Consider the following 21072-nt stretch of genomic DNA (forward strand, 5'->3'; position numbering starts at 1 on the left):
ACCACACAATGAATGATTTACTTTTCACAAAATAAAATCTGTTGTGATTGTTATGTCTGCTTTTTTACAAAACAACAAGGGTCACACAAACTTGGTGGGGAAAAATTCAGGAACTATGTGGGACTTTGTTCATCAAGACTTCCTTTATCATTTCCTATCTAGGATGTTTTTAGGGATTCGTTTTTTACCCAAAATTGCAAAAGTAGCAAAACCTATTTGGACCGTACAATGAATGTGACACAGCCTATGAAATGTATGCTAGTCTAACCAACACTATCAGATATTTTTGCTTTCCATCACAGTAACAGCCTGTTTTTGCTGCAGTTATGAAACTAAAATAATGAGAACTGTGTACTTTTTCATTACCAACAAAACAGAACAATAGCTATTAGCATGTTTGGACAACAGGCTGAACCAAATTATTACCTGCTGTTTCTTTGTCACCTCAAGTAACCGAGCTAAGTAGATACTCGTTCGTGTAGTATTCTTTTACATGTAAACTGCTCTTTCTGTCGCTTCAGGCTGAAGGTGAAGCTCTGTACTTCATTAGGGGGAATACAAAAACGTGTAAGATCACAGTAGGAAACAATGGCAGCAAAGCAGGGAATTAGTTTCATTTACAGGCTATTTACTAGCTATTGTTTCACTAATGTAACATCTCCCAGCTGATTACTTTGGTAAATAATCATCAGGAGGTATTAGGGAAGTGCTCAGCTCATTAGTGCTCAGCTTCTTCCTTATTCATTCCTCAGTTGTTCTTTAGCAAATATTTCAGTCCCTTGGATGTCTCCTCACTCTGCTGTTTCTTGAGCATAAACAGTTAAATTTTAATAAGCTAGCATTGTATTCTTTCTTGCAAAATACTATCTAACAAACAAAGTCCTCCAAGCTGTCTTTATCACAGTGCAACAAACTGGTGACTACGTTTAAGCACTAATATACTTCAGCTTTGAGTTTCTGGTGAATTATTTATGAGATAGATTGGAATACACCATTAGAGTTAAACTAGTAACCAATAATCCTACTAACAGGTGGACTAGAGACCAAAACAGTACACCAGACATTACCTGCTCCAGCTTTGGGCCGGCTGTAATTTACACAGATCCGACAGTGTGGCTGGTGTGTTTATTCTCCCCTACATGCTAATGTACCAGCTGTCTGTTACAGACCACTCAGGCTCCGTCTGACCTCATCAGAAACTTCACAAAGACAATTCAATGGCAGCTGGACAAATACTGCCTACAGATTGCTTTGTATGTAACTGTAAGGCTTGACAGTCTGTCTGAACACAAATATCCCTTTTGTACCAGTGTGGTCCCAATGCAAGTCTCCAATCTAGAGCTAAAACAGACTTTGATTGGTGCCAGAAGGCTGGTACTACCAAATTGCTGGGCCCAAAGATGAAACCACTGAATTGGTGGTTACAGGCTAGACTACAACATGAAATTCACCACTGATTGGTAGATGCAGCCTAAAGACTGTGTTCGTGGAAAAGAGGTAACAGCTGTGCTGTTTCATGGTCAACAGAAATGTAGAGCAGATCTTAAAGTTTAACGAATTATGAGGAGAGAATCAGAAATCTAATGAGTGAAACTGTGCCCTCGTACTAAATATGTTTCCTTAGCTAAAATTCCATTCTTCTTTTCATGATAATGAGTGTAGAAATAACACCATCTGTCCTCTCGTTCCTTCTTTTCAGTTCGTTTTGGCGTCTTGCACACAGGGAACAGTGCATTCAGGATGTGCAGGACTATGTTTTTGTATCAAAGTCCAGTTTGAGTAGAGATGATCATCACAATCAGCCTGAAGCTCAGAGCCAAGAAGCCAGTACCCAGCAGGTCACCGAGAGCTGTCAGGTAGGGGATGGAGAAGTTGTCTGGATCCAGGCCCCTGCTCCACAGCCAGCGCACCATCAGGCTGGCCACATAGAGCAAAATCCCCACCTGCATAGTGACAGCAGTCGCACATGTTTCAAGGATGAAGACTCTTTGTTTCTTTTTAAAGTACACAGTTGTTTTGAAAATGAAAACCTTTAAGAGGATCTCTGACCTGAAGCAGAGCTGCAAGCAGGAAGCACATGATGAACATTGGCGTCATGGCAGTGTGACCTCCCTGCAGGAGGTGGATGGTGTACAGGAAGAGGAGGTGACCTGGGACCACAAGGCTGACCAGGACTCTGGCTGATTTGGAGTTCACATCTGAATAAACATGGAAAGAAAGTCATAAGCAACTGTTAAATAGGTGCACATTAAAAGCCTATTCCCATGTCTCTCTGGCTGATAGTTAGTCGACTGACTTTTGAACCATAACCAAGCAAACATGGCTGAAACTCAACTCACATGTAAATAGTGTATTTGTTCAGTATCTAACCTGAAGAGAAGAAGGTAGCACAGGGTCCAGGACACTTCTCACTCATGTTGAACGGAAGAGCTCCGGGAACACTCCAGTAGTGGAGGTAAGTAGACATCCTGCTGGCCTGGATGGCCACCAGATTTCCCCCTACTCCTGTGTGGATATGAACAAGTCCTGAGCATAGCTGATCGTGTTTGACATTTTAATAAAAGCAGCAATAACAGGACAAAAAGCACAACTGCTTTCCAAGATTCCACTGAAAACACCAAAGAAAGGGTGGTGTTGCTGATGACAGGAAAGCACTGCTCATTCAAAGTGACTTTGTAACCACTGCGTTGCGTTTTATTTATGTGTTAATATGGCTGTATTACTGTGGTATTTGCAAACATGCATATATCATAGAGTGCATTACAGTCATCACTTGTTAAGCCACTGTTCCCTTTTCATCTAAGAGTCACACGAGAGGCTGAGCAGGCACTGGAGAGTTAACAGAGTTATCTTGGAAAAATAACTCACCGTCCAACAACTAATTTTGCTAGGAATCTATTCAGCAGTTATTCCTACAGCAGGGTCTCCCGGGGGCTTTCTTCTCTGAATGTCTGGAAAAGGCATACTCATTGTTGTGCCATATTATTCCCAATGCGGCTCACCCCTTGGGCTGATGTCATTAAAAACAAAACCTCCAGGATTTGCTGAGCTTTGGAGCACATGGCTCATTTGAACAAAAAAATGGAGGAGTGTTTCTGGTCAGCAAGGCTGCAGAGGAGAGCTCTGAATTGGAATGCAAATGCACTTCCTGTACTGGGATGGCAATACATGCAGGAGTGTTGGGTAGCACTGAGGTTGGCAGGGATGCTGCGGAAATGAGAGCCAGTGAATGCATAGTTGGCATTCTGATCAGGCTTGTGGTTTATGTAAAGACCATTGTTATTCCTCTCTACTTAGTATGCCGCTTTGTGGACAGCAGGCTGGCCACAAAGCAAAGATCTAGCCCACTTTGACAGGAAGGAGACTCCTTGAAATCAGCAGCACATTAATGTCTCATGATTGAGTAAGCCCTCAGATTTGAAGCCCTTTAAAAGCAAGGCTCAGCTTGCTTACCGCCTCGCTGTCAGGGTGTGGACACAGCAGGACTTATAAATGATGGGATTAACTGCTGGGCTCTTGCAGGCTTCAACAATTTCCACATGACATCAGTTGGCTTGATGTTTTGGGTTTTTTTTTTATTGATAGCAATTAAGCTAACTATGAACTATTCTTCAAAGCTGAGGGCGGATGAAAATACCATAAACCTACATTCCTGCTCTCCATTCTCCTTCAGAAAACATGCCAGCTTTATTTATTTATTTATTTTTAAACACACATAGAAGATATGCCACTAATTGTTTCACCATAATCAAACAGATATCCCTGAAATGTCTCAACAATCATTAGATGGATAATGCGTCCCTAATGAGATTTGAAACATGATAAACAAGCATGCTGATGTTGCCACTGAACTGCTGCAGACGCGTTTATGAGTGTGGTTATTTTACTTAATGGAGCAGGATTTAGAATCAGGCTGAGTCAGTTACACCATTTTACAAAATTAGGCAGCATGCAAAACACACAATAACATTAGTGCTGTTGCATTTACCTCCCACTGTGGGGAAATAATTATTTGATCCTCTGCTGAATATAAAAGTTTGCTCACTTCCAAAGAAACAAGCAGTTTTGCATTTTTATGGTGAAAGACAGAATATCAACCAAAAATCCAGGAAAGACACATTACATAAAAGTAATAAAAGAAGGCTTGGGAGAAAGTGCTGTGGTCGAAATCGAGCTCGAACAACATCCCCACAGTAAAGCACGGAGGTGGAAACATTATGTTTTGGGCTGTTTTTGATCTAAGTGTACAGGATGACTTTTCAGCAGGAATCCAGGGGTCATGTACTGTAAAATATTAGATGAGAACCTCCTTCTCTCAGCCAGAACATTGGATGGGTCTTTCTGCACAACAATGGCCCATGAAAACACCAAGGCAACACAAAGAGTGGCTAAAGCAGAAGCTCATTAAGGTTAATGAGAAATCAGTCGTATAGAAGGGGACTGAAGCTTCGGGTTAACAGTTTATAAAGCACCCGGTCACAAAAACAGTGGGCTCAATGCCCTGTACTTGCCAGTAATGTCATGAAACGCCGTGTGGCAGGAAGGAGATGAGGACTCAAAGTGCAGGACTCACAGACTCAAGAGATGAACTCAAAACCACAGCTTTATTTGCTGGTCACAGAAAAACAGCTATACAAAGTAAACTAAACTGGGAAACAACAAACTAAAATTCACAGGGAGATCCACACAGCGTGAGGAACAACACAACACTGACTCAGAGAAACACCGGGTTTAAATACACTGGGAAAGTAACGAGGGGAATGAGACACAGAAGGAGGGCACAGCTGGGAGAAATCAGGACTGACGAGACAAGCAAAGCAAGACGCATTCACATAAGACACGGACCTTCAAAGTATAACAGGAAGTATCACACAGAGACGCGAACTTGACACAGTGGAGACAGCAACTAAGAAACACAGAGACATAAACCATAAGGCAGAGGACTCTAAGAACTGAAAGACACAGAGGGAAACTCAAACATGCAGACACAGACTTACACAGAACAGAGGGGACACAGAGAAACATGAAGGGCAAGGGATCGAAACTAGAAACCATAGAATAACTCACACCAAGTACAATAACACAAAAATCACAAAGAACTAAACATGCTGGGTCAGGAGACCCAGGACCCTGACAAGTAAGGGCTTTTCCACCAAGTACTAAGTCATGTTTTGCTTGGGTATTAAATAATTATTTCACTCAATGAAATCCAAATCAATTCATAACTTTTATTTATTTTTGTTTCTGGATTTTTGTTCGGTGTTCTGTCTCACTCCATTAAAATTAAAGCTTTCTCTCAAAATTTCAAAAATACCAGTGGATAATTTGCTTATGTATTTAAAGTGTTAATAAATGCTGCATAATAAGGTTTAAAATGTGCATTTCAAACCTTATTATCCCTCACTTATTAACTGTTTGCATGAATGCTCTGCAGGGGAAATTAAGAAGAAACGGATAAATGTCATTTTTTTTCTGCACATATCTGCACTGGCTGGTTCTTCTTTTACTCACCATTGATGACTGGAGTAAACACTGCCATACCCTCAAAGTTTGGATTGCTCACAGTTTTATCCAGAATCAAACCACCAATACTGGGGAAGAAGAAAAGACACGATACATGTGAGTTGCACCTATTGCACTCCTACACTGAAAAGGAAGTGACACAGTGATCTGTGACAGGTCGCCTCACCTGCTGATGGACATGGCCAAAATGACTGGTTGCCAGCCTGACTTTAGGACCTCTCTGATTTGAGGAGAGCGACTAGCAATAATGACCCACACAGGGACGAGGAACAGGAAGAAACCACACACCACAGAGGGCAGGTACCATATGTCTGCAGAGTAACATTGTAGAGAATAAATCTTTCAAAAATATTCCACAAACTCTTCATGTACTAAAAAAAAAAAAGATTGCTTCTCTTTATCTTTGAGTCTTTTTTGAGAGGGAGCAGGGATTGGTGAAAGAGCAGACTGTCAGAATGTCTGGCATCTACTTCTGCTGTAAGCATAAAAACTAAAGAATAAGAGATGGGATCTGCTGCCCTCTCCTGGCTGAAACACTTTGCTAATAACTGGCTGTAATGACTTAGTTAACCTGCTTTAACGACTGCTTTATATCACAAAAAATGCTCTAATTGTAGCTGCGATCTTGTTTCTTTAAACGTACAGAATATTGAGACATACTGTGTACTGAAATGGTGCTTTTATAATGTTATATATGACCTCTGACCTCTGTAAAGGAAGAAGAGACTGCTGACCCCAGCGAGCAAAGACAGAGTGATGAGGTCTCCCAGGCTGGCAGCGATGGGCGTGGCCACGTTATCTGGGTTGATGCCCACCTTCCTGGAGCCGATGATCACTGCCACCATCACTAACCCTGAAACCAAACACAGCATACCAGAGATGAATTCCTCCATGTTGTGTTCTACATTGTTTCTTCCTCCAGAGCAACGAGGTCCTTTGTCTGACCTAGAGACAGTGCGGCAATGAAAGCAGTGGTGACACTGCTGGCACACAGGGCAGCAGCCTGGGTAACATCCACTCTCCCTTTGGTCAGACCTCCAAGACCTACTGCTGCAACTGCTGCCAGGAAACCAACCACTGTGGCCTGAGCCTGAGGAAGAAGGACAGAGCATGGACAAGGAAACAAAGCAATGAAAGAGCAAGTTTGATTTCAGACATTTTATTCTTTTAACTAAAATCTCACCAAATGTGCCCTGTGAGAGTAACAAAAATGCTTAAAGATTCTGATTCTATTTCCATATTTTCCTTCTTCGAATCTACTACAATAGCTCTGCATGACTTCCTTGTAAAAAATAACCTTGCTTAACCTTATACAAGGCCTTTGAGCAGCCCTGTGTTCTATCAGATGAGGAGATTTTCTAGCTCCTCTCCCTTTAAGCCAACTCTCATCTGATTGGTGCCCACAGATATTTTTGCACATGTTTTTATAATACAGTTATATGTTTCGAGCTGAAATGTTCCTGTTAAGGATCCCCCCTCTGTCATACTATATCAAATACAACTTCGTACCTACCCTGATCATTTTTAACACATATAAGGGAGAAAATAAGGAACAGCATCCTATAACATTTTCTCCATAACAGTTAAAAGATAGATTAATTTGTATTCCATATTTTATTAGGCATGTTTATAAATCCTAGTATTAAACTCTGTGGTAGCAATAAATATATCAGTGTCAGGACCACTTTGTGCCTGCTTTTTCCATCTGCAATAACTCATATTGTACAGTATGGGGACTCCCTGTTCCTTTCACAGGCACTTGTGAAAGGCTGAGTGTAAGGTGAGGAAGAGGGCGATACCATGCCGACCTCACAGAACAGTGGAGGCATCACTGACATGACATTAAGTGAGAAATACAGTGAACAGTGTGAATTGGAGGAGCTCTGGGGAAGGGAAGTGGGTTGCAAAGCAGCTTGCAGAAACAGGAGTGCCTGTCTAGAGGCTGAAGCAGCTGAAATTGTGCACCTATGTGAAATTTGCCACCAGGTTGCATACAGGGGCATCAGCTGAAGCACTGACTTTACATTTCACAGTATCCTTCCATGAAATATATGAAATGCTAAATACTTTGAAGAGTGCTGGTTAAATATCTTCATGCCGCTCGCACTGTGTACACTGCAGAGTGTATTTTCATAAGCAGACACTGAATTAAACCAGTTTTGGGATTTTGTGCTTCAATATCTGATCTGATCTCCCATTTTTTAATCATCCCCGACTGTTATCATGTGTGGTTAATTGGCTGAGCTACATTAGCGTCTTGAAAGGGAGGACGATCTAATCACCCCAGCAAAGCTTTTTGAGTTTAAGCGGATTGTCACGAAGCCAGCAGCGAACCGGCGAAGTGATGGAGTGTGTTTTTAATGGGATGAAGAGTGCGTTGTGCTGCAGTGTCACCTGAATGAGAGCCAGATTACAGAACACCATCCTCCACTGCTGCTGGGCCTCATCCATCTGCCCTGTGTTGGCCTGTGGGCACAAACAGGTTTACGTAATCATATTGCTCCATCGCACAGTCTCGAGTGTGAATGTGTAAAATCAATGCTCACTGGCAGACAAGATTATTTATTAGTACAGTCTAAATCCTGGAAAGATTTGATAAAGAAAATCACATGTGTTGATTGTCAATTCTTGTTCAATGATGCTGTATCAATGTCAGTTTATCATGTAATGTTTTAAAGGTATATTTGTGTTAAAAGACTAGGTGTGTGAGTGTGTTTCCACCCACTGCTGTTGACAGTCTGGATGCCAGTGTCATTTCCAGATTCCCCTTCAGACCCACGAGGGCTGGCACCAAGATAAACACCTCGGAGATCTCCTTGAACACCTCCCAGTGCTAAAATAAACAAAACAAAAAAACGGCACAGTAAAGCTACTGTTTGCTAAAACACAGTTGGCCCCTTATTTTTTAAACTGGTCACTCTCTCTTTCCTTTCACCACTTTTATAGGTGAAAAACACAGCAAGTGATCTCCTGGAGCTTTGTTGAGGACATGCCGGTTCTATCTGATCAAATCACTCATACACACTCCAGATTTGTGGTCTAATAAATACTAGGACTGCAGTGGGTGAGTGGTCACTGTGTTCTTATCTAATCACATTCTTTGTGGTCAGATAAGCACCAGTGCTTTCATATGAAGAAAGCAGCAACATTAATAATTTCCAGGGGTTGATGGATTATTTTTGGCAGTGGGAGAGCTGACTACCTCAGAGTAAGACCCCTGCATTTTCATAAATATGGACACGCTCAAACCAAGTTTAACTTCTGGTTTAATTAATGTTTACAACATTAGTCCAAAGGATTTTCTCCCAAGCTAATTGACACAACCTTTAACAAAGGTTTGTTATGGTGTTTAGCTAAAACAGGCAGCCAGAACATTGACAGTACTCTGCAGCATTTTGCATCATACAGCTACACTATCAACATGCTGGTAAAACAGTCGAACTTGTCTGTGTTAGTATATTACTCCGGATTTTGGATTTATGGGTTTAGGCTGTGTATGAATATTTAGGAATGGGTGTATGATTTATCTCATAGTAAATTTAGAACAGCATGTATCCAACTGCAGCAGCACCAGACGTCACGGTCTGTTCAGTCTTTCAGTAGCAGCAGCAACTCAGAGACTAAACTGGATGTGAAGACTCCTCATTTATTTAAACAGAACAATGGTTCAGTCCACTTAAAAGCTTACTTCATTTTAAAAGTGTAAAAGTATGTAATATGCTTCAAATGTTCGTTTTTTGTATCTTTCATTTAGTCTTAAAAAAAAAAGCTAGCAAGTAAAGTGTTGCCTGTAAGACGGCCATCGCTGTTACACGTGACCAAGTGACATCATTCATTAGTTTTGGACTTTGGATTTGAATATTGTGGCCTCAACTTTAACATATTGGCTGCCACTTTATTTCTGTTTTGTGGAGCAAGAAATAACCATAGTTGTGTGAGAGGGTGGAGTACAAATTACCAGCTAAGGTTAGCTAGTAGCTATATATATATATATATATATATATATATATATATATATATATATATATATATATATATATATATATATATATATATATATATATATATATATATAACACCCAGCACGCCCCTGCGGGCGGTTTATCCTTCAAGCTCGGGTCCTCTACCAGAGGCCTGGGAGCTTGAGGGTCCTGCGTAGTATCTTAGCTGTTCCCAGGACTGCGCTCTTCTGGACAGAGATCTCCGATGTTGTTCCCGGGATCTGCTGGAGCCACTCGCCTAGCTTGGGAGTCACCGCACCTAGTGCTCCGATTACCACGGGGACCACCGTTACCTTCACCCTCCACATCCTCTCGAGCTCTTCTCTGAGCCCTTGGTATTTCTCCAGCTTCTCGTGTTCCTTCTTCCTGATATTGCTGTCATTCGGAACCGCTACATCGATCACTACGGCCGTCTTCTTCTGTTTGTCTACCACCACTATGTCCGGTTGGTTAGCCACCACCATTTTGTCCGTCTGTATCTGGAAGTCCCACAGGATCTTAGCTCGGTCATTCTCCACCACCCTTGGGGGCATCTCCCACTTTGACCTCGGGACTTCCAGGTTATACTCGGCACAGATGTTCCTGTACACTATGCCGGCCACTTGGTTATGGCGTTCCATGTATGCCTTGCCTGCTAGCATCTTGCACCCTGCTGTTATGTGCTGGATTGTCTCTGGGGCATCTTTACACAGCCTGCACCTGGGGTCTTGCCTGGTGTGATAGACCCCAGCCTCTATGGATCTTGTGCTCAGAGCTTGTTCTTGTGCTGCCATGATTAGTGCCTCTGTGCTGTCTTTCAGTCCAGCTTTGTCCAGCCACTGGTAGGATTTCTGGATATCAGCCACCTCCTCTATCTGCCGGTGGTACATACCGTGCAGGGGCCTGTCCTTCCATGATGGTTCCTCGTCTTCCTCCTCTTTCTTGGGTTTCTGCTGCCTGAGGTATTCACTGAGCACTCGGTCAGTTGGGGCCATCTTCCCAATGTATTCTTGGATTAGGTGTACAGATATCTGCTAATAAATAAAACTAAATCCTTAATGGAAGACGGCTGATCTTCATATTTCAGCCTACCACTAACATTTGTTCCTATTATTTCTGTACATCTTGGTTTGATTGCAAAGCATACATAGGGAATGACATAATCACCTCTTTCATCCTCACTACTGACCATTCAAGGTTACATTAAACACTGTCACTATAAAACCTGTTTTACAATCATACCTAATTAGAAATTAGTGTATACAATTTAACACATTGAAAATAATTAGTTTCCATACTTGCACAACATCCATGACTATTCCTGCTGCCACCATTCCCAGACCAGACACCAGGTAAGGCAGCAGGATTTGGGCTGCAATGATCCATGAGTTCTCTGGCAGGAAGCTGCGGGCTGAGCGGGTTAGTTTGCACTTGAAGCCCCTCAGCTTCTTCCCCTGGAAACGAAACTCCAGAGCCAGATGGGTCACCACCATGGCTGATCCCTGTTAACCCATCCCTGCCTCGAGCTGAAGTGTTTCTAGCGAGGAGTGTCCACAAACTCAGCTTTCGAGCTGAATCCGTGAAGGCTAGTTTGAAAAGAATGTAACGATCCGCTTAGAGTAAGAAGTTGCAACCAGGACAGAGAAGATTTCCTTTTTCCAGACTGTTAAGTTCTTGTGACAAAAATCCAGGCTTGCCGTTAAGTCACAGGTGATGAAAAACAATGCTTAAAGAAGAAGTAAACAGTGCTTTGCCCTTCACCTGTCACTCCAGGACTGGCAGGGCAGCAACACAAAGTGCTTTTGCAAATGGTGGACTAGCCAGAGGAATGGAAACTTTCATCTACTTGAATGGACCACTCACACAATCACACAATCACACACAGGACCACTTGACAGCAGGTCTGCCAGGCCTCTTCTGACACTGTGCTACTGACAGACCATCACACACACGCACACACAGACACACACACACTCTCCAGCCACACACATGCCCCCTGTCTTTCTCTCCTCACGCCTCACTCTTCAGCAGCCGGGCGGCTGAGGCGGAGCGCTGGAATCCCGGCCTCTCACGGGGCCTGAAGAAGGTCCAGGTCCTGTGAGACAAGGACATCCAGAAGGCCAGCAGCTTCTTCTCAGCCCTACTGTGCTGCCACTCCTTCTCCCTCTCTATCTCCTCGCTGCCGTGCTGTTGCTCTGTGTGAGCCTCACTGCTTTGGAGCACCTTCTTCATTTTAATCTGTGGGACGCCGCGGTGTCGGCCTAGGCTGCGCTGATGGACGGTCTGACGTCTGAGGCTTGTCTGAGGAGGCAGGGTGATTGTTGTTGTTCTTCTGGTAGGGCTTCCCTCGTCTTCCAGGTGGATCGATGAGTCGTGACGTTTTCTGTGATGGTGGCAGTCACAGAAAAAGTGCACACGAGTGTGTGTGCAGGCGTGATGATCAGAAAGATGTCTGAGTAGAAGCAGAAGTGACCAGGCTGTATCAGGACTCTTCTCTCCTCCTGGTCTGTTTTCAGATCAGTTCAGAGGAGACTGCAGATGTGCTCTCCCCCTCTTTGATAGCTCCTCCTTCTCCTCACACTCTGAGTGGGTGACGCACTCAGAGCAGCAGGTGCTGTACCTGTCACAGACACGTGGTGCTGCTGCTGCCTGCGGAGGATGCAGTGTATCCTCTTTGACTGGAGGAAGCACACACACTGCCACTAACTGATATTTACAGTCTGTCAGAGATCATTACGTCACACCTTCTTATGTCATTTGCTCTTCTGTGTTACACAAAGTAATCATTAGCGACGCATGGCACAGCAATAATAATCTGCTGTTTCTTCATGTGGATAAACTGCTGCTTTAGGTGGAACAGAAAGATGGAAATAGGGCAAGTTCTGCAACTTTGTGTTTAAAAAGAGCATTTTTTCCTCCCCTCTGGTCAAACTACAGTAAACATATTAAAATAATGTAAAACAGGAGAGCAGATGAAGCAGACTGCTTGGTAAACGACATTGTCTCAGACACACGTACATGAAGACAGTGACTCAGCTGAAAAGTGTCCTTGAGACATGACTTGGTGCTCCACTCTCTACAGCTCCCCCTTCTGACTTCTTCCTGTACTTTGAACAGTGAAGCAACAGCTGCTAAACACTGAGCTGTAACTAAATTAATCTTCTTGAGCATTGCTTTTTGGCATCTCAGATCACCTCACATCTCTCTGTTTCACTAACGCACCAGCAAAACACCAAAAGGCTTTTCTAGATCCCGGAGCTCATATTACATTTCAAATAAATCTCAAAAGGGCCTGTTGCCAAACGAAGAGGCAGCTTCAGTCCACATTTCAATGTCAGTGATGATTCACTGCACCTCTTCCTCTCAAAGTTTGGTAGTAAATTTTATGTAATAAAAAGGAAACAGGTCCTGCTTTCAGTAGGAAAACAGTATCTGTCCCATAAAAGTTAGAAATACTGAGGACTCTGGCTGGATGCTAGATTCACTTTTAAAACCAACGTGGAACATCTATCAAAAAGTTAAAGACATGTATCTCACTCGTCATACAATCCACTGGATTATGGTAATACTGCGTATATGCATGCCCAGAAGCATGCTGATTATGTGTATCACTGTGCATTGAGTGCTTTAGTGTGTGTTTCTTTCCAATCATTGTATCTTCTATGAATAAGGCAGATGTTCTCTTTAGTGAAGACAAGAGAGAGCATTGTATGACATTCATTCACAAGCCTGTAATTGTTATCTCTGCTCTCTGATTACATATAAAGATATCACTCACAGTGTGTAGCCACAGCACATTGTAACATTAGCAGCAGGGCTTAGCCATAGTATAATGTCCCCGATATAAATTTCTAGGCGGTATAAAAATCATACTGCAATGTCGTTGCTATAGCAACACAATACTTTACATTTTGACCTTTTTGCTAAAAGGTTAGCAAAAAATAAGTAAAGAAAATAAAAAGCATGAATTCTGACTTGTAATAAATATAACATTTCTGTAACCAAATTAGAATTCATTATAGGTTTTTAATTATTATTGAAAGCTTCAGGTTTCTACAGTACGAAGGAGTATCAGGACCACGTTAAGGAAAAAAATCGATCATTTTGAGAAAAAGGACAAAATGTTGAGAAAAAAGTTGAAATGTAGAGATTATAGTTGTTGTTTGAAAACAAAGTGCCACAGTTGCTATTCCTCGGAGTCAGCGAAATCATACTTCAGAATCAGTTTTAGTAACGAGGAAGGAAATGATTTCCCTTTAAGTACATAAACATATTGTGGTGATCAGTATAAGTGCTGTGAAATGATTTAGCAGAAAGAAAAACACACAAACTCACAAGAGCGGATTCATACAAAATAAAATGACTGGCAATGGACAGATACACCCTCGTGCAGTAAAGAGGATGTATGTTGTGTCACAAATTCATCTAAACAAGGTATTTTGTAGAGGGTACAGCAAACGTAGCAGTTTGTCTTGACACAACAATGGTAATCTCCACATGCTGACTTTTCTCTAAATAGATTTTCCACTTTAATTTTGACTTTATTCTTAAACTGATCAACAATATTTTCTTCTTAATGTGGCCCTAATACTCTGTTGTACTACAGATTTACAATATAACAGGAAAATGTGAAAGTTGTTTAAGAGGCCTAACCCTGCCTAATGGTTTTTTATCCATTTACACAACTGCAAAGTCTGCCAGTGTTTCTCCTTCCATTTTCATTTACAGTCTAGCCTTGTTTCAGTTGTCCCATAGTCACTTGTTGGCGTGTTCATGGGTAATTGCAAATTGCTTTCAAACCTTATTTACTTCCCATAGGTCAAGGCCACTTCATAGTTGGTCATGGTGACCTCCAAATCTATCATGAGCTCACAGCTCAGTTACTTCACCTGAGATAAGCTTGGACACGTCACAGTGTAGTTCAGATTGCTTACCAAGTTTTTGTCAGAATTTTTTAAAACGTAATTTTAAAGATAGGTGTGATGATACTTAATAACCTTGTTGTGATCATATCATTCAAAGATTTGGGAAAACACACAAGAGCAATAAGCCCAACTGTTTTATTCTAACTTCAGTCATACAAACCTAAGAAACTTGCTAAAATCACCAATCATTTCAGTGCAGATCACACCTGCTAGTTCAGACCTGCAGTGAAGTGAGGAACATAAACAATACTTTCTACTGACTTTTTGGGTGAGGAGAATGAATTCTGTGCTTTATCAGACTGTACTAGACCTGCAGCTACCCTGTACAGAACAACACTGTCATAGTTCTTTGATTCAGCAGCTGGTGTGTTACTGACCTGCACACAGTCTAGCAGCATACCAGCCGTCACCATGCCCAGCCCTGCCAGCAGGTATGAAGGCAGCACCTGAAGGCAGATCACCCTTGATGACTCTCTGCAGGAAATGTGAAGCTTTGGCTCCTCCATCTTTTCATGACAGGGCAGCTATACAGCTTCTAAGATTGATGTTTGTTCTGCAAAGCTGCCAATGATCAGTGCTCACACAATCCAAACTGCTGCCAACCAGAAGAGCCCAAAGCTGTTTGAACTTCAATCGGTCAACCTGTCCTCCACACTTCTCTGTGATAAACGCAGGTATCTGTGCTAACGTGTGTTCAGTTGTTCTGTCTAGCAGAAAAACACATGATTTGTTCCTGTTTCTTTGGTTTAATCTATGAAAAAATGCCATTGATAACATAGTTTGACAGTTGTAAAATAGTATTTTTGAAACAACAAATTGTTTACCAAAGAGCTACTAACCAAAATTTATAAGAGTCAACATGCTTTGCAGTATGTATGCAAGCAATTTTGCACAAACTGGACAAGTGGAAGACTAAAAGAACATGTGACAGGCCTGACAAACTATCTACAGCAGAAGAACAGTAGCAAGTCATAAGAAACTGGAAAAAAAATTCAGCAAAGACCCGAGACAGTACATGCGTGATGCATCTCACCTTTCACCTGATCCATCTAATTTTTGCTCAGTCCTCATCAGAAATGATCTGCGGGGTCTTAAGTAGTCATACGTAAGAATGGCAAATGGGGAGAAAAGACTGATCGATGCCTAATTACACAAGAACTGGACTGAAAATTGGTGCCAACCAGTCTGATGGAGTGATTAGTCCAAATATAAAAGTTCTGGTTGGAGTTATTGTCAAAATTGAGAAAATTATAAATGCGAGTACCAAGATATCTGGAAACTGTCAGATTGACAGGGATTTTATTTTTCAGCATAACAGGGATCCCAAACAAATGGTCAAAGAAAAAGCATACGTGGATAGACAAACACAGAGTGGACCACTGAAAGTCACGCATTGGCCTCCCAGAGCCAAGAACTATTGTGGGATCATCTTGACAAAGAAAGGAACAAAAGGCAGTCAACATCCAAAGAAGAGCTTTGAATGTTCTTCCAGAAGCCTGGAGAATTATTCCTGAAGACTACTTCAAGAAAGCACAAAAAGAGAAGTTCAGTCTGTATTGAACAATAAAATGAAGGACTGTCGTTTGCCTAGCTAAATGTAATAACAAGAGGGGTGGCAAAAGCTATTTTCACAGTACTGTAATATAACTTTTAACTACTAGCTCTAATGCCATCATCATCTCTCCTTTTAAGTCTGCCAATGGATCTGTCCATCTTCATACATAAATATATGTAATATGTTGGAGTTCAATGTACCAATGGCTAGCTGGTGCTGCTTAATTCATTACCATGCTATGTCTGATATAAGCCTATTTTCTCACATAACAAAAAACAAACAACCTTAATAAATAAGTATCGTCTGCAGCCCCCGTGACCCCTACCAGGTTTGCAGGGGGGCTGCAGCCTATCTCAGCTATCACAGGGCGAGAGGTGGGGTACACCCTGGACAGGTGGCCAGTCTATTGCAGTAAGGTTACCCAAAACTAAAAAAATAGTCCTTTTTCAAGAAAACAAAAATGTATTACCAATTTAAAACTGTTCTGCAGCAATGAAGGTTGATCAAGTCTTGAAATCTGGTGCTACTAATTCCTACAGGTGCTCCAACTTTTCTGGATGACTTACTCCTCTGTCTGCATAAAAGCAGTGTTAGAACACACTGTGGTATCATACCCTTGTGAGCATCAGTTGAACACTATTGTACTGCAGAAAATAGTGTGTTGATACAAAAATGGCAAGAAAAAGGCAATTAACAGTGGAAGAGAGACAGACCATCATAACACTTAAAAATGTAGGTCTTTTCTACAGAGAAATGGCAAAGAAATTCAAGGTGTCAGTGAGCACAGTTCCTTCACCATCAAAGACTCAGAAACTGGAAAACTCTGACAGGAAGAGGTCTGGCAGACCCAAAGCCTCAACTGAATCAGAGGACAAGTTTCTGAGAGTTAACAGCTTGTGTGATAGGCGACAGGACAACAGCTTCAAGCACAGCTTCATAGTGGTCGTAGTAGCAAGTCTCAGTTTCAGCTGTGAAGAGAAGACTTCGAGCTGCAGGTTTGACAGGACGAGTTGCAGGAAGAAAGCCTTTGTTAAGATTTCAGAATAAGACTTGGCTTGCCTGGGCCATGAAACAACGCCATTGGACTACTGAAGACTGGAAGAAGGTGTTATGGATGAATCAAAATCTTCGGTTCATCACACAGGATCTTTGTGAGCCGTCGAGTAGGTGAAAGGATGGTTCCACAGTGTGTGGCATCAGCGTGATGGTCTGGGACTTTTTGCTGGATCCAGGGTCGGTGACTTGTACAGAGTGAGAGGCAGCCTGAACCAAAGCAGCTACCACAGCATTCTGCAGCGCCATGCAGTACCCTCTATGCACCTAGTTGGTCAGGGGTTCATCCTACAGCAAGATAATGACCCAAAACACGAGTCCAGCTATGACAGAACTACCTCGGGAAAAAAGAACAAGATGCTAAGCTTGAAAACATGGAGTGGTCAGCACAGACTCCAGACTTAAACCACATCAAGCTGGTTTGGGATGAACTGGACAGAAGAGTGAAAGCAAAGCAACCTACAAGTGTCACATTTATGGGAACTTCTGCAGCAGATATGGGAAGAACTTTCTGAAGAATATTTGACTTCTATTGAAGAAAGAACACGGGTGTGTTCAGCTGTTATATCTGCCAAAGGCGGCTACTTTGATGAGTCAAAAGTTTAGAATTTTGAACCATGATTTCTTTTTTAACTCCAGTTACTTATTTGTACTATGCTGAAACGAGATATTGAACTGCATAATTTTCAACAAACTGGAAAAATTGGGGTGTTCTAAAACTTCTGACTGGTAGTGTAGGTGAAAAAGGCATCATTGAAACCCGTCCTCAGCCAATACACAAAATAAACTTGAAATTTTCAACATTTTTTTGCATCTCCGTGACTATTTATTTCAAGCCTAGTATCACCATACACCAATCCAGTCTAAACAATTAGAAATTCCCCTTTTCATAGTGTTTTGCTGCTGCAGTATGTTTCACCATTTTTAAGCTTGTAAATAATTACTGTTTCAGGTCAGCAACTATAAAGAAACAAGACAGGCATCTTCAGAGAACAGACACCGTCCTTCCCTGTCTGCTATAAATAAACACTCATCCCGTCCTCAGTCAGGGTCTCATGTTATATGTCAAGTGCTGAGATCAAAGGGTGTGAGCTACAAATTGGAGGTTATCGTCCAGATCTGGCTGTCAGTGGAGTCCCTTAGGCTGTTTATGGAATTATCTTTGCTAATTATTAACTGTTGGTGGCTTGCTATATCTTTATTAATACAAACCTCTCTAGAGTCTAGATAGAGAGATATAAAGAGGGTTTTTTATTTTCATTTTGGCTAAATATGTCTAGTCAGCCTTCCCGTGGAATCTCTGGCATTTGCTGGCAGAGGTGGTCTCCTCTTCTCTGTCATGTGGTTGCAGCTGGGTTCATAGCAAGTCCCGCATAGTGAACTAGGTCACACGCAAGAGACCTGCTCAACAACAAACACTGCTGTAAAGGTTTGATCCTGCTTGAACCAGTATAGCACAGAGCAATTTTAGATTTTAAGCATTTGAAAGATCATTTTGTCAAATATGTTTTGTGTAGAATTGGTGAATGCTTGTAGACTGTATGAGCAGTTGTGAATGAAATGTTTGGGTAATGCATTGGTTGCTTTGTTTCTCAAGGTGTTTCAGTTGTCAAAATGGATGGGGCTTCTTGTGAGAAGTCTTGGAACCAGCTTCAGTTCATGGGTGGCTCCAACAATGTATCCTCAACTAGAACCATCCGGCTACGGGACATTTATGATCCCAAACCTCAACCTCCCAAAGCCCCCGTCCGGATCCGCCCTCCAAGTCCAAGACCTCCACCCGTGAAGGAGCCCAGTTCAAGGCAAAGTCTTTCCAGCGATCCCTCAACCAAGACCATCATAAGGAGACGAGCTCAGTCTCTTCCATCGTCTGCAGAGCGCAAGAAGGAACTTAGGAGTGTACAGGTACGCTTTGTGGACTCACTGGGTCTTCAGTTAGAGGAAGTTAAGGTTTTCAAAGTTCAAGAGTGTCCCATTATACCCCAACATGTTATATTCAGGCTGCTGATGAGCTCTGAATTGGCTTTTGGGAAGTCCCTGGAGCTGTCACTGCCTTACTTCAAACCCTGTTTTCCTGAAAATATGGGTGCTCAGCCGGACTTCCTGACACGGCTGCACACACAGCGCGTGTGTCTTGAGCAGATCCTATGTTCAGAGCAGGGGATAACAGGCACCATACAAGTATTTAATGTAGCCTATGAGAAAGAAGTCACAGTACACTACTCTTACACCAACTGGAGAACACACACAAATACAGCAGCATCCTGGCTATCGAGTGTATACCGTGAGGGGTGTGACTCTCCAGTACTGGACGTCTTCAGGTTTCGTCTTCCTGTCCCACCGTTCGCTTTGCAGCCAGGGGCTAGCTTGGAATTTGCAATCTGCTACCACGTAAAAGGATCTGATTACTGGGACAACAACAACGGCAATAATTACAAACTTTCATGCCACAGCTACAAGGTGACCGTGCCAAGGGAGTGTGAAGATAGCATGCTACATTTCACCTGAGCAACCACATGGACGCGTGGAGAGGATGACACTAAATCCTTTGCAGCCAAACTTTTATCCATTATATTGCATTGTGTGGTGGACTGGAACTAAGCAAGCACAATTTCTAGGAATTTGCACTCAACCAGCTACTTTTAAATATCGCTAACATGCAAATTCTTCAGTTTATACCATCTACAAAAGAGCTAACATTAAAACCACCTGCCTCCAGTTATATAATTGTGCTGGGCAGTATCCAGGCAGAACACTGCATCTTAATAAGACAATGTTGTTTTTCACTTTATCTGTAATTAGTTTTAATGCTTTGTATGTTCAGTTACCGTTCAGAATGTCCATATTTTTCACAATATTTCAGCTCCATGTATCATTTTGGATGCTAAAATTTTGCTTTCACAGTAAGTCAAACAGCAGGTCCTCCACCTCTCATGCACAAGTAACATTTTCTTGTGTGAACCAGTCATTTAGTAATTTTGTGCCAAATGTACTAGAAAGTGGTGTCTCAATGGGCTGCCGTGAAATCTGAAAGAAGGTGCTGTGGGATTTTTAACTTCCTTGATAAAGTTTTGAGCTATTGGGCTATTAAAAGGTACTCAATGTGAATTCCTGTTTTTAAAAATAGTTAAAATGTTCTACATTTACTTAAATCAGATTGACAGAATACAACAGCAGCTATGACACCAACTGAAGCTGAACTAGTGCCATGCTCAAGTTTAGTGTAGTTTGTAGCTGAAGTGAAAGATGGCACAGTATGCTATATTTAAACAGGCAATGATTTTAAAATAGATTATTTTTCCATGCTGGTCTGGGAAAAGATCTCTTGAGGAAACTCAGTAGGTTTTGATAGAGATATCAAAGCTTTGAGACGACACACCTGCTGGTAAAATGCTCCCCAACGTCTACAGCTCTTCAGCGGTTTACAAATGAAACCTTAAAAACAGACAGTGGAATAAGATGAACATGAATATAATGATGCCATTCAATTTATCTGATCAGCTGTCTTGTGTGTGTTTTGGTGAATTTGGTTTTGTAATCTGAATAAAAAAGTGTCAATTGGCATAAATCCACATTGTTTGTGAGCTTATATTATAAAGTATTTAAAAAAAATAAAGTGTACACACTGGGCCGAGACAACCCTGATGACATCACCTTGTAACAAATCAACACAACCTGGTGAGTAAAATCTGTGCCGCTGCATTTTAAGTCAGGAAAAGATCTGCATGTTCCTACTGGGCTTTTATTTAGACAAAACCACGGCCACCTCTGCACAAACTCACAAAATATTTTGCTCACTCTGCACTTTAACAAGTCTCGTGACCCATTTTCGTGACTGACAGTCTGAGTCGTCGCATCTTAACGCAGAAACTGCACAAGGTGATAAAACCTATTCTCTGTGCTGATTTCACACAGACGGAGTGGAGGTCGTGAGCTGCTGGCTAAACATAAGCTGCTTGTGCACTTTCTGCTTGACCCCATTCCTCTGGAGATCATTTTGTTGTAGGGAGAGCCTTAGATCCCAAACAGTGCTGAC

General features: G+C 41.9%; 2 protein-coding genes across 4 annotated transcripts; one reads left to right on the top strand and one right to left on the bottom strand.

The window, feature by feature from the left end:
* Positions 1 to 176: 176 nt before the first annotated feature.
* On the bottom strand, positions 177 to 11992 carry LOC308401910 (solute carrier family 41 member 1-like). Of its 2 annotated transcripts, none has more exons than XM_080890369.1 (10): positions 10802 to 11992; positions 8249 to 8356; positions 7918 to 7989; positions 6469 to 6613; positions 6230 to 6376; positions 5690 to 5834; positions 5512 to 5591; positions 2371 to 2502; positions 2050 to 2198; positions 177 to 1943 (listed from the first exon to the last, which is right to left on the bottom strand). In XM_080890369.1, the coding sequence occupies exons 1-10, from the start codon at positions 10994 to 10996 to the stop codon at positions 1764 to 1766; spliced, it is 1353 nt and encodes a 450-aa protein (XP_080746495.1). In that variant the 5' UTR covers positions 10997 to 11992; the 3' UTR covers positions 177 to 1763. The 2 variants fall into 2 exon arrangements, with proteins under 2 accessions (XP_080746495.1, XP_080746494.1); XM_080890368.1 differs by having other exon boundaries at positions 2371 to 2505.
* Positions 11993 to 18395: 6403 nt separating this feature from the next.
* Positions 18396 to 20594, top strand: ppp1r3db (protein phosphatase 1, regulatory subunit 3Db). 2 transcript variants are annotated; one of them, XM_080892155.1, is made up of 2 exons: positions 18396 to 18459; positions 18634 to 20594. In XM_080892155.1, the coding sequence occupies exon 2, from the start codon at positions 18651 to 18653 to the stop codon at positions 19542 to 19544; it is 894 nt and encodes a 297-aa protein (XP_080748281.1). In that variant the 5' UTR covers positions 18396 to 18459; positions 18634 to 18650; the 3' UTR covers positions 19545 to 20594. The 2 variants fall into 2 exon arrangements, with proteins under 2 accessions (XP_080748281.1, XP_080748280.1); XM_080892154.1 differs by having other exon boundaries at positions 18400 to 18465.
* Positions 20595 to 21072: the final 478 nt, after the last annotated feature.

Source organism: Rhamphochromis sp. 'chilingali' (assembly GCF_963969265.1).
Source record: "Rhamphochromis sp. 'chilingali' genome assembly, chromosome: 9".
NCBI classification, from domain to species: Eukaryota; Metazoa; Chordata; class Actinopteri; order Cichliformes; family Cichlidae; genus Rhamphochromis; species Rhamphochromis sp. 'chilingali'.